At 42.0% G+C, this 13777-nt stretch overlaps 1 protein-coding gene across 4 annotated transcripts in view; it reads left to right on the plus strand.

The window, feature by feature from the left end:
- Nucleotides 1-13777, plus strand: part of KANSL1L (KAT8 regulatory NSL complex subunit 1 like) — a 76436-nt gene that overhangs the window by 54675 nt on the left and 7984 nt on the right. For 3 of the 4 annotated variants that reach the window (XM_078379210.1, XM_078379216.1, XM_020780678.3), the window contains 4 exons: nt 3048-3154; nt 3850-3974; nt 5903-5957; nt 12975-13084. In XM_078379210.1, coding sequence (XP_078235336.1) covers nt 3048-3154; nt 3850-3974; nt 5903-5957; nt 12975-13084 — 397 coding nt within the window. Of the gene's footprint in view, nt 1-1962; nt 2115-3047; nt 3155-3849; nt 3975-5902; nt 5958-12974; nt 13085-13777 lie in introns of those variants that run through there. The other variant, XM_078379211.1, reaches the window with a different exon arrangement.

Raw genomic sequence — 13777 nt, forward strand, 5'->3', positions numbered from 1 at the left:
CAATCGTTAATGGAAATTCTAAGAGCCCTAGTGGCATACTTGAGGACTCAGAAGATACTTTGTTCTTTTCCTTTTCCTTTTTCGATGATCTAGTTCTGTCACAGTTAGAAAGCAATGACCAGAAAAATGGGCAGACTACATTGCACATCTTGCAGACACGTGGTTTTCTGATAAATTTTGGGAAGAGACACCTATTCCCATCTGAGATCCTAAAACTCCTGAATGTACTCATAGACATTTACCAAGGCAAAAGTTTCCTCCCTGGCAGCAGGGTGGAAGAAATGCAAGGCACTATCCTAGAAGTAGTACAATGCCCTGCATCAGATTTCATGATTTTATCACAGCTCTTGGGCAAGATGATTTCTACAATAGGCTATATATCCTGGGGATGCTTCATTCCAGGTTTCTTCAGTGGATGTTACTCTCCCATCAGAAGAGTGTAGCAGAACAGAAGCAGATGTCCATCCTTGTTCTGAATCAAGTACACCAGTGTCTGCACTGGTGGTTGAACAAGGAGATGAACAAGGGCAAAATGTCTGATTGTCATTGGGACTGAAATCATAGCAGATCCAATCTTTTGGGCATGGATCTCCACTCATTCCTAGGCCAGAGCAACTGATCAGCACAGGAGCACCCCAGCATAAATTGGCTGGAGTTAAGAGCAGTGAAGATACTTCTGGAATCTGGAATAATTTCAGTGGGAGTGGTTGTTGAAAGGGTGAGGCTGGAGCAAAAAGACTCTGAACCCAAGGTCATAGAAACCATCTTAGTTTTGAGGAGAGACTCTACCTCATGCATCTGTAAATCCTCAAGGAGGGTATTCCAATAGTGAGGCAAGAGCAAGGACAAGGATCCTCTGTTTTCTGTTGCAGCAGTTCTCTTTTTTTCTGCAGAATGGAGTAGACAAAGGACTGACACTTAATACTTTCAAGAGACAGTTGACAGCTTTATCCTCCATTCTTTGAAGCAGAGGGAGCAATCTCCTTAGATCAGACCTAGATATCAAGAGGTTTTATTCAAGGAATATCCTTTTCTGATTCTCCTCCTGTCCATAGGTTTCTGACCTGGAGTCTCCGTGTAGTCCTGAAAGCCTTAACAATGCTACCCTTTGAGCTACTTTGACAAACTTCCTTGAAACTTCTGGCATGGAAATCTTTTTTCCTTGTGATCATCACATCAGCAATAAGGGTATCTGAGCTACAAGTATTATTGGCCTGACTGGAACTATGTGTTGTTCATAAAGACATAGTAATCCTGTTTCTCAGTCTTCCCTTTCTCCCAAAGATAAACTCTATTTCTCAAAGGTCATAAGAGGTGCTACTGTCTGCCTTTTGTCCTCTCCCTTTAGGCCTCTTAAAAATATTTGGCATAAATTGGATGCATGGAGGGCACAAAAATTCAAAACAATCTAGAAACTTAAGTCATATCAATTCCTTGTTTGTGTCCTTCCACCCTGGGAAAAGGGATTTCTAAATCAACTAATAGCATCAATATGTTCTATCAGAGTTCTGGTTAAAGGCTAATCTGAGGCATCCACTAGGAACATCATCAGCCACATTCATCCCCCTGGAGGACATTTGCAAGATGGTCACTCACCAGGCATTATGTGGACTGCTTTATCTTGACTGAGGCAACATTTAGGAGAAGAGTCCTTTAGCAGGTGGAGGACCTCTCCTAAGTCCGACTTGAGAGGTTTTTGAACCTGTAGGGAGGGGATAAGTGAACCTCTCCTCCATCTCACCCTAGGCTTTGGTAAATCCCATCTCTTGAGGATGACTTCATCTGGTACAGGAAAAAGGAACATTGGTACTCACCATGACATGCTCATTTTATGTAGAGGAAGGAGGACATCCTTCCACTCCCTTGAGTTATTATGACCAAGCGAGGGGCACCTATCAGGTCTGGTTTTTTCTCTGCTGTTCTGTATTGTTATCTTATTCCCTTTTTTCCTGGTGGCTGGAGAGGAAGACTGGTTCAGCCAAAGGTGGTACCTTTCACTTAAGGGACCCCTACTACTGCGTGATTGACTGATTAGCTCCACCTGTGGGAGTGGGAGGGACAACCCATCTCTTGAGGATGCTATCCTTCTGCTACATAAAAATAAATATTTCACAGTGAGTACCAATATTTATTTATTTCAGTCATTCACTGGTGTCATGCAACTTCTATGTGGCTGCCATCAAACACCCGTCAAGGGTTTTCTTCTATTACAGGAGTATGTTGTCCTGGTTTTGTTTTTTTCCTAACATGTTATGCTTGCTTTTATAGATAATTTAGCAATATTTGGCCTCATTTATACAATCTGATTTAAACTGGACTCTGTTGGATTCCTGTTTAGAGATCTGATACTGCCCCCAGTCTGGTGAGGTTCCATATTCCTGGCTGCTTTTCAGCCATTATGACTCAAGAAGCAGGTTGAGGAGGCACACTGTAAGCCAGGAGTACTAGGAAGCGTAGTTCTCTATAAATTAACATCAAAGTAACTGATTTGAAAATATGGTAAAAGCAAAAACAAACTACCCAAAAGTATTGAGGCACCTTACAGAAAAATATGACTTACTTCAATACAGGCTTTCATGTGCTATAGTCTGCTTCTTCAGACACATGGAGTGAGATATTTGACAACAAGTATGCATTATCAGGGGCCCATGAAAAGGGATATGGGCACAAAAATGGACTTATAATGTGACAATGGCATTATTAACGCAAGCTGTGAATTTTGAGAGTGTCAGTTACTTAAACATTCTAGAAAAAAGAGGTTTTAGGTCCTTCAAGATCTAATTCAAACTCTAGAAGAAAATAAGATCAGTAAGCTTTATTTTAATATAACCATTTGCAGAAATGCTTCTGAAATTATATGGAAGGTTTTGATACAAAACTGTGATGACTGCTCAAGAACACATTTATTATAATTGCTTGAGAAGCATCAAGTTTACTAAGCAAATTATTTCTGTATATATGTTCTGAGTTTGTTATACTGCTTGTGTGCTAAGAGATAATGGAGTCCTCATTTTTTTTCTCCTTTCTTTTGTGTGTGTGCATGTCAGGAGAAAATAACAATAGATTAGAGACATACTGTTTTCAGCATGAAGATCAGGAGCCCCAAGCCCATTTTGCAGGAGCAACCATTGGAGACATGACATCTAAATCACAGGTATACTGCAGTGTATGCATTGGGAGATTTATAGGTTTGACTAGCAGATTAGGTTAAGGTGACATGGGGCAGAAACAGCCTGCGCTACCAACAGATAATTCAGTTTGCTATTTCTAGCTCTGCCTTAGCACATGCACCTTTCAGTATGCTTAGTGTACGTGGAAGCTATGGCATGTGATTGAGATCAGTCTGTATTAGCAGGAACCTTTTTTGCAAGCATACTGCCCCTCAGAGCAGTGGCAGCTGCTTTAGAACTAAAGATGGATTTTGACTCCCACATAAGTCTTAAAAATTGTACATTTGACAGCGGTTAGGAGGCTTATTTCAAATTGTGAGAGGTTACCGTGCATTTCATAAATTAAGTATATATTCAAGCTCTTGTTGAAATGTCTGATCTTGTTGCTTTTGTTCATTGAAGCTTGCAACATTTAATCGCTCTTCATATTTCTCTGTCTTCCATTAAACAAGACATCTTTGCATTCCGCAAAATTTTATGTATATTGTATATTGTTACAAAACCATTGAGGAAAGGCAATCAAGTTAAAAAGATAAATGATACAGAAAACAACACTTCAGTAGTTATTCACTTCGAATACTAAAGCTCATGCTATTATCGTTATGCATGGAAATTAACTTTTAACTTTCTGTGGCCATTTTATGACAACAAAGACATAACTAAAATAATTTTTAACTAGCTACATTCAAGGCGGAGACTGAGAAGTGAGAGCTCATATGATATAGATAATATTGTCATCCCAATGTCGCTGGTTGCACCATCGAAGCTGGAGAAACTGCAGTATAAAGAAATTCTCACTCCAAGGTACATTTAATTTGTTTACTGTCAACATATCAAGAGCATAACAAGGCAGAATTTAACTGAGGTAGAACTGAACTAAAGGGAGAGGGTCATTTCACATAGATTTCTCATCTTTAAAAAGATGCCTCATATATTTTATGTTGCAGGGGGCGAAGGTAACTCAAAAGGACAGGAAGATACTTAAGCAGAAGGCTATGTCTTCACACCAGGCCGATGCTCCCTCTCCTGCCAAGTTGTTCTGTGGCAGTGAAACTGCCCCAGAGTTGCATGGCAAAGTAAACCAACCAAGGGTATTATAGTGACTGTCTAGGTGCAAATGGTGTCTTTCTGCATTGGATTGCTGTTAGTGGATTGCATGCTGGAATTTGAATTCTAGCATACAATCCAAATGCAGCTGTACACCTGATGTATAAACATAAACACATTCCATCACAATAAACTGCATCTTAGCAGGATTTGTCGGTGGGAACAGAGTGGTTTTGCCCTGAACAATATGACCACATAGCTAGATCTGAAATGTCATCACGTAAATTATGATATGCCTGATTGCCTGAGATTGTTCACAACCATGTGTCCTTTTCCAGATTTTTTAAAGGAAATGAGAGAGAAGCAACTTTATTTAGTTTTTGTTTTTTATATTTAAATGTCAGTATATACAGGATTACATTCCATAAATTAGGACTAAACAGAATGTCCTTGCATTAAGTGATAGTTCTTAAATACATTTCATTGTCATTTACTCTTGAGAACAGAGATACCACTGTTACAGTAAGTGCTCAGAATATGATAATGTCATAATTCATATGGATATGTCAATTTTGTTAATGACTGAAGATACTTTCCCACATTATTTCAACATACACTAGTGAATTATGATAGTTACGTCCAGATGACTCTCAAGAGTAACCAAGAATCTGTTTCCGGTTTGGGACGTTTACAATATTTGTTTGAGATTATTACTGGTCTCTGATAAAAACTGTATTGCAAAAAAAGAAAAGAAATTGCTGCTTGACATGAGATCTTTGATAGAACAATTCTAGAGCTGCAAAGAAAGAAGAAAATAAAGAAAGAGGAACAGGGACCTTTTTAAAAAGAGAATACTGTATTTGATAGTCCAATGGAAAGGAGAGAAGCCATGTGATCCTGGTACACAATCAGAAGATGAGAGTAGCTAATAGACCACTAAAATTCTGAGCTACCTATGGACTCTACAGGAGTCTTCATCAGGCTGGGCATTACAGAACTGGAGGTAGTGCTGAAAAAAAAATTCCAAAATGCATAGCTGAATGTGTAGTCCAGGTTTCTTTGTTTAAAGCAAGTTTTAAAAATGGACTTATAGCAATTCGACTGCAAAAGTTACACTTTTTGCGTAACTTACCAACAGGATTTCATGATTATATGATTTCTGTATGCTGTTCCTGGCAACATTCTGGCTTTTATTTCTCCTTCAGGATTATAGATTATATTGCAATAATCCTGAGGTTGGTACATAAACTTTGTGAAGAGTCTGTAAGAAAAGCTTGTGTCAACTCACAGTCAGTGGCCAAAAGTCCTCTTGCTTAACAAATGCTGGTGTAGGGAAATAGCATCACTATAGTGGCAGATCACCATTGATTAGGGTCCAGTTGTGATTTCTTATGGAATGACTGGGTAGTTTTATGAGTCCCCATTTGGATTCCAGGTTATGCATGAAGCCCGATGTGTGTATACCAAGGAACCACATAAGTAACTGCAGCAAAGACTATTTGGTGGCAGTCTGCAGGAGGATTTTGACCAGCGACTTTGAACTAGTCCTGTTTATTTATTAGAAGAGTCTTGTTACATAACTTACTAAGCACGCCCGTAAAGTTTATTATGCAGAATGCTTTCTCACAGTGCAACAGAGCTACATTTAGATAATTCTGCACTGAGAAATCCTTTTTCTTCAACAGCTGGAGAATGGTTAGCCTAGAGCCTTTGGGAAGTCTAAAGGAGGATGAAGAAAAGGTAGGCAGTACTTCCATTCATGAGATGGCTGAAAACATTATCCTGTTGGTGTTCATGTAAAGTTAGCATGAAATGTCACATATATGCTGGAGTGTGTCTGAAAACACATAGCTAGTCAGATGCCCTGGATCCGGTGGGACTATATGTGGGGCAATTCCTGGCTATTTTTTCTTTTTAATTTAATTTTATATATGGGGTTTTTGTAGTGGGATTTTTAATTATAGTATTGGATAATATTGTATTTGTTTATGCACTTTTGTCTAAATTGTGTTATTATTTAGGGTTTTTGTTTCATTACTTCTTTTTTCTGTCTGATATGGAGTGGAAGGCCTGTCTGCCCAGCGAGGGGCCTTTTAACATCCTGGTGATCATGGGTAGAGGGAGATATAGCATTGGCACAGTCCCCGCTCGTGTCAGAAGAACGATTAACAGATGTTTGACGGCAGTTCATTGTTGTGAGACTGTGACCAACCCTCAATATCGAGGTAGCCAGCCCAGCCAGCCCTCCACTCTAACCCTGGTATTGTTGAATGCCAGGTCTATATCCAATAAAACCCAGGTGATTCACAACCTTATCCTGGAGGAGGATGCAGACCTGGCATGCATAACTGAGACGTGGATTGGTGGAGAGGGGGGGGTCCTCCCCTATCTCTCATCTGTCCGCCCCGTTATGCCGTCCAGCACCAGGGTAGACTGGAGGGGCGGGGGGGGAGAGTAGCCATTGTTTATAAATCCAGCTTGGAGGTTACTAGGCGCTCCTCGGTGGTAAAGCCAGGTCTAGAGAGGGATGGTATTGGGATTTTGCTGGGTTACCACGTTCTCTGCGACCCAGCCACTTCCTTACCGGAGCTGGCTGACTTTGTCTCCGCAGCATTGTTGGGATCCCCGAGGCTTCTTGACTTGGGTGATTTCAACGTGCACGCGGGGGTAGAGACTACAGGGCCAGCTCTCGAGTTCTTGGAAACCATGGCTTCCTTGAACATGTCCCAACATGTCATCGGCCCCACCCACGTGGGTGGCCATACGTTAGACCTGTTTTTTTCTACCAGTTGGAGTGAGTGTGGTCTGGTGGTGACTGACCTCATGTTGGTCCCCTTGTCATGGTCAGATCACCACCTAGTAAAATGTAACCTCTCAGTGGCACTCCCCCCTTGTAGGGAGCAGGGATTTATTTCTATGGTCCGCCCTCGAAGGCTACTGGATCCTGTTGGATTCCAGGAGGCCATGAGAGGTGTTTCAGCTGACCTGGCTGGCGCTCCTGTCGAGGCTCTGGTTGACAGCTGGTCCATCGCTGCCACTAGGGCTATAGACATGATCGCACCTAAACGCCCTCTCCTGCTCAGAGCTCGTCCTGCACCCTGATTCAAGCGATGAAGCGATATAGGAGAAGGCTAGAGCATAGGTGGAGGAAGAACCCGATGGATTATAATTGGATAGCTGTTAGGGTCGCAACTAACCTTTATCTGACTAGGGTAAAGGCTGCATGTCGATCATTCTTCGCTAACCGGATAAGCGAAGCGTCCAACCAGCAGGCGGAGTTATTCTGTATAGTACGCGACCTATCCGGAACTGGCTCAGGTGATAGGCCTCCCCATAGTTTTTCACTTGACCAGTTTGCAGCCTTCTTTAAATCTAAAGTGGAGGCCATCCACCGGGAGCTCTCTCCTTTTTTAAATACAGTGAGTCGAGCAGAGATGTCCAGCGCTCCATCTTGCCCGGCTATTTTTGATTCCCTTCAGCCTGTAACGCCTGACTCTGTGGCCAGGGTGCTTGATCGCTGTCGAGCCACCACCTCCTCCCTTGACCCTTGCCCGGCCTGGCTAATCAAAGCAGCCAGGCCGATAACAACAGAATGGGCCACAGTAATAATAAATGGGTCTCTCCTTGAGGGCAGATGGAAATCACTCATTAGGCCCATAAGAAAGAAACCTAGTTTGGCGGCAGACGAAATGGGCAATTATAGGCCCATCGCCAATGTTTCTTTCATGAACAAAGTGGTCGAGAGGGTGGTGGCCGATCAGCTGCAAGCCCACTTGGATGAGACAGATGCCCTGGATCCGTTTCAGTCGGGCTTCAGGCCGCGCCACGGTACAGAGACGGCAATGGTCGCCCTGTACGCTGACCTGCTGAGGGAGGCCGACAGGGGCAAAATGTCTCTGCTGGTCCTTCTCGATATCTCAGCCTCTTTTGATACCATCGACCACGGTATTCTCCTGGGGAGGCTCTCCAAGTTGGGAATCGGTGACCTGGCTCTTGCCGGCTCCATTCCTTCTTGGACAACTGTCCCTGGAGAGTGCAGATTGGAGAGAGTTTCTCAGCCCTGTGGAGCCTCATTTGTGGGGTTCCACAGGGCTCTGTTATCTCCCCAATGCTATTTAACATCTATATGAGGCTGCTGGGATGGGTCATCAGGGGATGTGGGGCTTTGTGTCATCAGTACGCTGATGATACTCAGCTCTACATCTTTTTTTCCAAAAACAGTGATGTTGTTTCATCCCTTGAGCACTGCCTGGGGGCTGTTCAGCAGTGGATGCAGGTGAGGCTGAATTCCGGCAAGACGGAGGTCCTTTGGGTGAGTGTCCCAGACATCAGTGGTCTGGGAAACTCCCTCTCCTTTTGTGTGTGTGTGTGTGTGTGTGTGTGTGTGTGTGTGTGTGTGTGTGTGTGTGTGAGAGACTCTTACCACCAAGAGTGAGGTTCGCAGTTTGGGTGTACATCTGGACCCACTGCTCAGCATGGAGACCCAGGTGTCGTCAGTGGTCCGTTCCACCCATTTCCACCTTCGGCAGATTGCCCAGCTGCGTCCTTACCTTGATGTGGGGGTGCTCACCACTTTGGTCCATGCATTCGTAGTCTCAAGATTATACTGTAATGGTCTCTACGTGGGGCTGCCTTTGAGACTGACGCAGAAACTTCAGATGGCACAGAATGCAGCGGCCAGACTTCTTACAGGGGTGAAAAGGTATCATCATATTTCCCCCACTCTGGCCACCTTGCATTGGCTGCCCATTCGTTTCCCCGTTGATTTCAAAGTTCTTATGATTGTATATAAAGCCCTAAACAGTTTAGGACTTTGATATCTGGCAGAGTGCCTCCTCCCACCCAGTTCTGCCAGAGTCACCCAGCGAGCCCGGGCTGCTGAGGGGCCTAACGCCAAGGGAGGTCCAGAAGGAAAGAACGCGGAACTGGGCCTTCTCGGCAATGGCCCCTTGCCTTTGGAACAACTTGCCAGTGGAGATCTGCCTGGCTCCCTCTCTGGGTATTTTCAGGAATAAACTTAAAGCCTGGCTATTTGGGCAGGCCTTCCCTCATGCCGTATCTTAATTTCTTATACTTTCACCACCTTGGATTTATAATATATGCTTATTGGTTTTATTGTTTTTAAATTTGTAAACCTCCCAGAGTAGACCTTTGGTCTAGACGGGCGGCATAAAAATCCAATAAATAAATAAATACTTTGTAGGCTGAAGTATCTGACAATTGTCTAAGGACCTCTTGTCTATAGTCTGCTGTATTTTGGATAACCGTGGCACCATCCTTATCTGTTCGTTTTATTATAATAGATGGATCTTGGGAAAGAGCTCTGAGGGTACACGTTTCTATTTTATTCATATTGTGCCAAGGAGATTTAGCAGATTTTTCTAATTTTTCTAGATCTTTTAAAACTAATATCTCATAGGTAATAATAAAGGGATCTGAATTACCTGGAGGCATGAATGAAGACTGACTTTGAAAAATAGTTTTCCGTGTATTGGTCACAAACTGATTTGCTAAAGTATTGTCGTAATTTTATATTCCTATAAAAGCAAAATAGGTCTAATCTAGTCTGTGTGCGGTCTGAGACAGAGACAGGAATGTGGGGAAGTGCAGAGGAGGAGGATTGTGCGTGTTTGTTAGAGAGAGCTGGTGCACAAACTCAGAGATTATAACACGTCATAGCTCTTTGGAGCTGGAATATCTGTCTGTTAAATGCAGACCTTTTTACCTTCCACGGGAATTCAGCGTTGTTATTATTCTTGTTGTTTATATTCCGCCGGATGCAAATGCGGATTTGGCGCTGGGTCATCTGGCCGATGAAATTGGCAACTTGCAAAGTAAATTTCCGGATGCTGTATACATTATTGCAGGAGACTTCAATCATGTAGATCTACGTGCAGTCCTCCCCAAATTCCATCAACATGTAAGGTGTGCTACTAGGGGGCTGAACACCTTAGATAAGGTCTACACGAATATTGCAAATGGATACAGGATATTACAATTGCCACACTTGGGCCAGTCTGACCATATGTCCCTGTTTTTAGCTCCGGAGTATATTCCTCTGAGAAAACAGTCAGGGCCAGTAGTCAAGACAGTGAAAAGCTGGCCGGAGGGAGCAATGGAGCAGTTAAAGGACTGTTTTGAACAAACGAATTGGGAAGTTTTTGACCATCCTGATCTGGAAGAACATACAGCTGCAGTGTTAGGGTATATGGCACACTGTATTGACACGGTCACAGTGGATAAACGTATCCGGGTTTATCCCAATCAAAAACCTTGGATGACCGGGAAGGTTAGACGCCTGTTGTATGCTAGAAATAAGGCTTTTAAGTCTGGGGATGATCTAGACTACAGTGCAGCAAGAACGAATTTGAGGAGAGGCATTAAGCAAGCTAAGGCCGAATACAAGAGGAGAATTGAAGACTGCTTTCTCAGCAATAACATGAGGCAAGTTTGGCAGGGGGTTCAACAACTAACAAACTACAAAGCAAAAAAGGTTTCCTCGGGCGGAGGTGTGGAGGTGGCTGAAGAGTTGAACAACTTTTTTGCTCGATTCGAGATCGATCAAACTGAAACTGTTTGCCATCATTTACTCAGCAGAGTCCCCCATTCATTGTGAATGAGCAGGATGTGAGACAGACTATGAAAGTGGTTAACTCCAGAAAAGCAGCTGGACCCGACTTAATTCCTGGTCGGGTGGTAAAAGACTGTGCTGATCAGCTAGCCTAGGAAGGCACAACAACGGTTGTATTTTCTAAGGATTCTTAGAAAGCAACAATTGACTGAGAGTTTGTTGATCACCTTCTATCGGAGTTCGATTGAGAGCATATTATCCTACTGTCTCTGTGTATGGTTCACGAGCTGCACAGTGGCAGAGAAAAAGGCAATTCAAAGGGTGATTAAGACAGCCCAAAACATCATTGGCTGTTCACTCCCCTCTTTGGAAGAATTGTATAAGAACAGATGTAAGAGAAAGATATCTAACATACTGAAAGACTCCTCTCATCCGGGACATCAGCTCTTTAAATTATTACCATCAGGAAGGAGATTCAGGGTATTAAAAGCAAGGACAAGCAGATTCAAGAACAGTTTTTACCCAAGTGCAGTATTGAGTTTAAATGCGGGGCCATAGGTTTTTGGTGGAATTTTAATTGCTGAGAGAAAACGGGGTATCTATATTTAACTTTTTTTTGTAGTGTTGTCCAGTTTTACCTTGGGGAAGAGCACCTCATTTCGTTGCACCCACTTGTGAGCGCAATGACAAATAAATTTCTTATGTCTTATGTCATGTCTGGGAGTAGGTACAAAAGATAAGCCTTTTTCTAAAACCTTTAATTCTGTCTCATTCAACACTTAATGAGAAAGATTTACTACCGTAGGCCTCTCTTGGATCTGCTGGGAGGGGAGGCTGTTTTCATTGTTCTGTATCTTTTTTGTTTGTTGTGCCTTGTATCTGTTTCCAAAAAAGATCCGTGCCTGGTATCTGTATCACTACTGCCCTCTGCTCCTGATTCCCGGTCTGTATATCAACCTGTAGAGTTATCTTCCAAATGGAATGAAACTTTTTTCGATCTTTTATATTGCCAAGGGTAGACTTTTTTGGAGATGTAATCCCCTTAATCCCTAAGAAACTTCTTATATTTAAATGCTTTCAATTCCTCATAGAAATCTTTGAGTTCCTTGTCTACAAGTGTCCTTTTTCCCCCTCTTTGGTTAGATGTTGTTTGTATCTGTCCATGTTCTCCTGTAGAGGTTTTTTTTCCTAATTTTTTGTTGATTTTAGATGATGTTTCAATAATCAATATCATCAAATCTTGGGAGCATTTATTGAGGATTGCATTCCATTTTCCCACAAATTCATGGTTATCTCTGCACATGCCTGGCTCTTTTAATATTCTAAGACCCCTTGGAATCCTTTGTACACAGCAGTATTCTAATAAAGTAGAGGCATGTACCTCACTTCTTATCAGTTTCTTGTGCATTCTGCATAATTCTTCCCATTCCACACCAGTAGTTATAATGAAACAAGAACAAAAAGGACAGTACATCCACTGAAGCTGTCAAGCAAAGAGAGACTGTGGTCCCAGAATGTAAAAACGGGTATCAGTACTTTATTCAAAGATAAGCCCAACACATTTCGGCTATTTCACTTTTAACCTTCTTCAGGAGCTATAATATAATAAATAAAAGAGAAAGAGCACATATATGAGCTACCCATTTGACTGGGACAACCTGGTATTATATTAATTATATAATTAATTTTGCTAGCACAAAATGTTTTTCAAAAAATGTCTTATATGTTCTCCCAGTCAAATAAAATCAAACCTAAATTCTCCATAGGTGCAAAAATGACAAAACTGAGGCTGTCATAATTTAGTGCATTTTGAGAGAACAGGATTCACTGGGAAAGGTAATAATGCTAGGAAAAGAGGAAGAACAAATTTAAGATGGATTGACTTCATAATGGAAGCCACAGGCTTGAGGTTACAAGAGCTGCGCTTGAGCTCTTGAGGAAAGGATATTTTGTAGTTCACTCATCCATAGTGTCAACATAAGTTGAAAGAGACTTGATGACACAACACAATAAAAACTGCTCTTGTCTATGCTGCAGTGTTGAGGGGAGGCGGGACAGCATTTTATTTATGGCTCATTATAAATGCATCTTATTACCATCATATCTGTTGCATGTTAAAGGATTCAAAAAAACATAAGTATACTTTGCTCTAACTACTTTTGCAATCTGGCATTTTTAATATTTAGGTGGAGGATCTGTCTGATGAGAACTATGCTGCACGCCATGCAAAGTATGAAGACAAAGAAAGAGCTCGATGGTCACTGTGGGAGCAAAGTCAGTGGCCAAGAAGGAATAGGTTGGTTGAAAATAAGACTTTCAGAATGACTATCCCACCGCTAATTGTATGATGCTGCCCAGCTTTTATCCTGCAAAGTTGGTCCTCACAGTATTCCCAATATTTGAAACTACAGTTTTCTTTTAGAAGTGTTTGGGGGTTCTCTGGTATGTTATCTTTTGATACAGCCTTTGATGTGAAAAATCCCAGTCAGATTTTTTGACACATCTGTGGATTGTCTTGTGCTATCAGTGAGGAGATACTAGTATTTGGGTCTAAATGAGTCTTTTGTAATTGGTGGCTGTTACAAATACTCATATTTTTATAGCATTAACTTACTGTGTACAATTTTTTAAAAAGTTAGGAAATAAGAAGCATGCTAAAGCTGACTTATGAGCACGCTCCTTATTTCCCAATTTGTCGGAATAATTTTATTTTTAGCACCTTATCTATCTCTGTAGCTGACTGGGAGTTAGGTATCTGGCTGTGGAGCCAGAGGTCAGGAGTTCAGTTCCCTGCTGTCAAGGTAATAGAGCAAGACTGTGTGGTCTTAAACAGGCCATACAGTCCCAGGATGCCCCCAGAAGGGAATGGCAAACCACTTCTGACTACTATCTACCTAAAAAACCTTTAAGAGGGTCACCAGAAGTCAAAATTGACCTGATGGCACACATTTATTGTTATTATCTATAAGTCCCAGATTGCAGTTTTTGC

The sequence above is a fragment of the Pogona vitticeps genome, chromosome 1 (genome assembly GCF_051106095.1).
Source record: "Pogona vitticeps strain Pit_001003342236 chromosome 1, PviZW2.1, whole genome shotgun sequence".
Classification (NCBI taxonomy): Eukaryota; Metazoa; Chordata; class Lepidosauria; order Squamata; family Agamidae; genus Pogona; species Pogona vitticeps.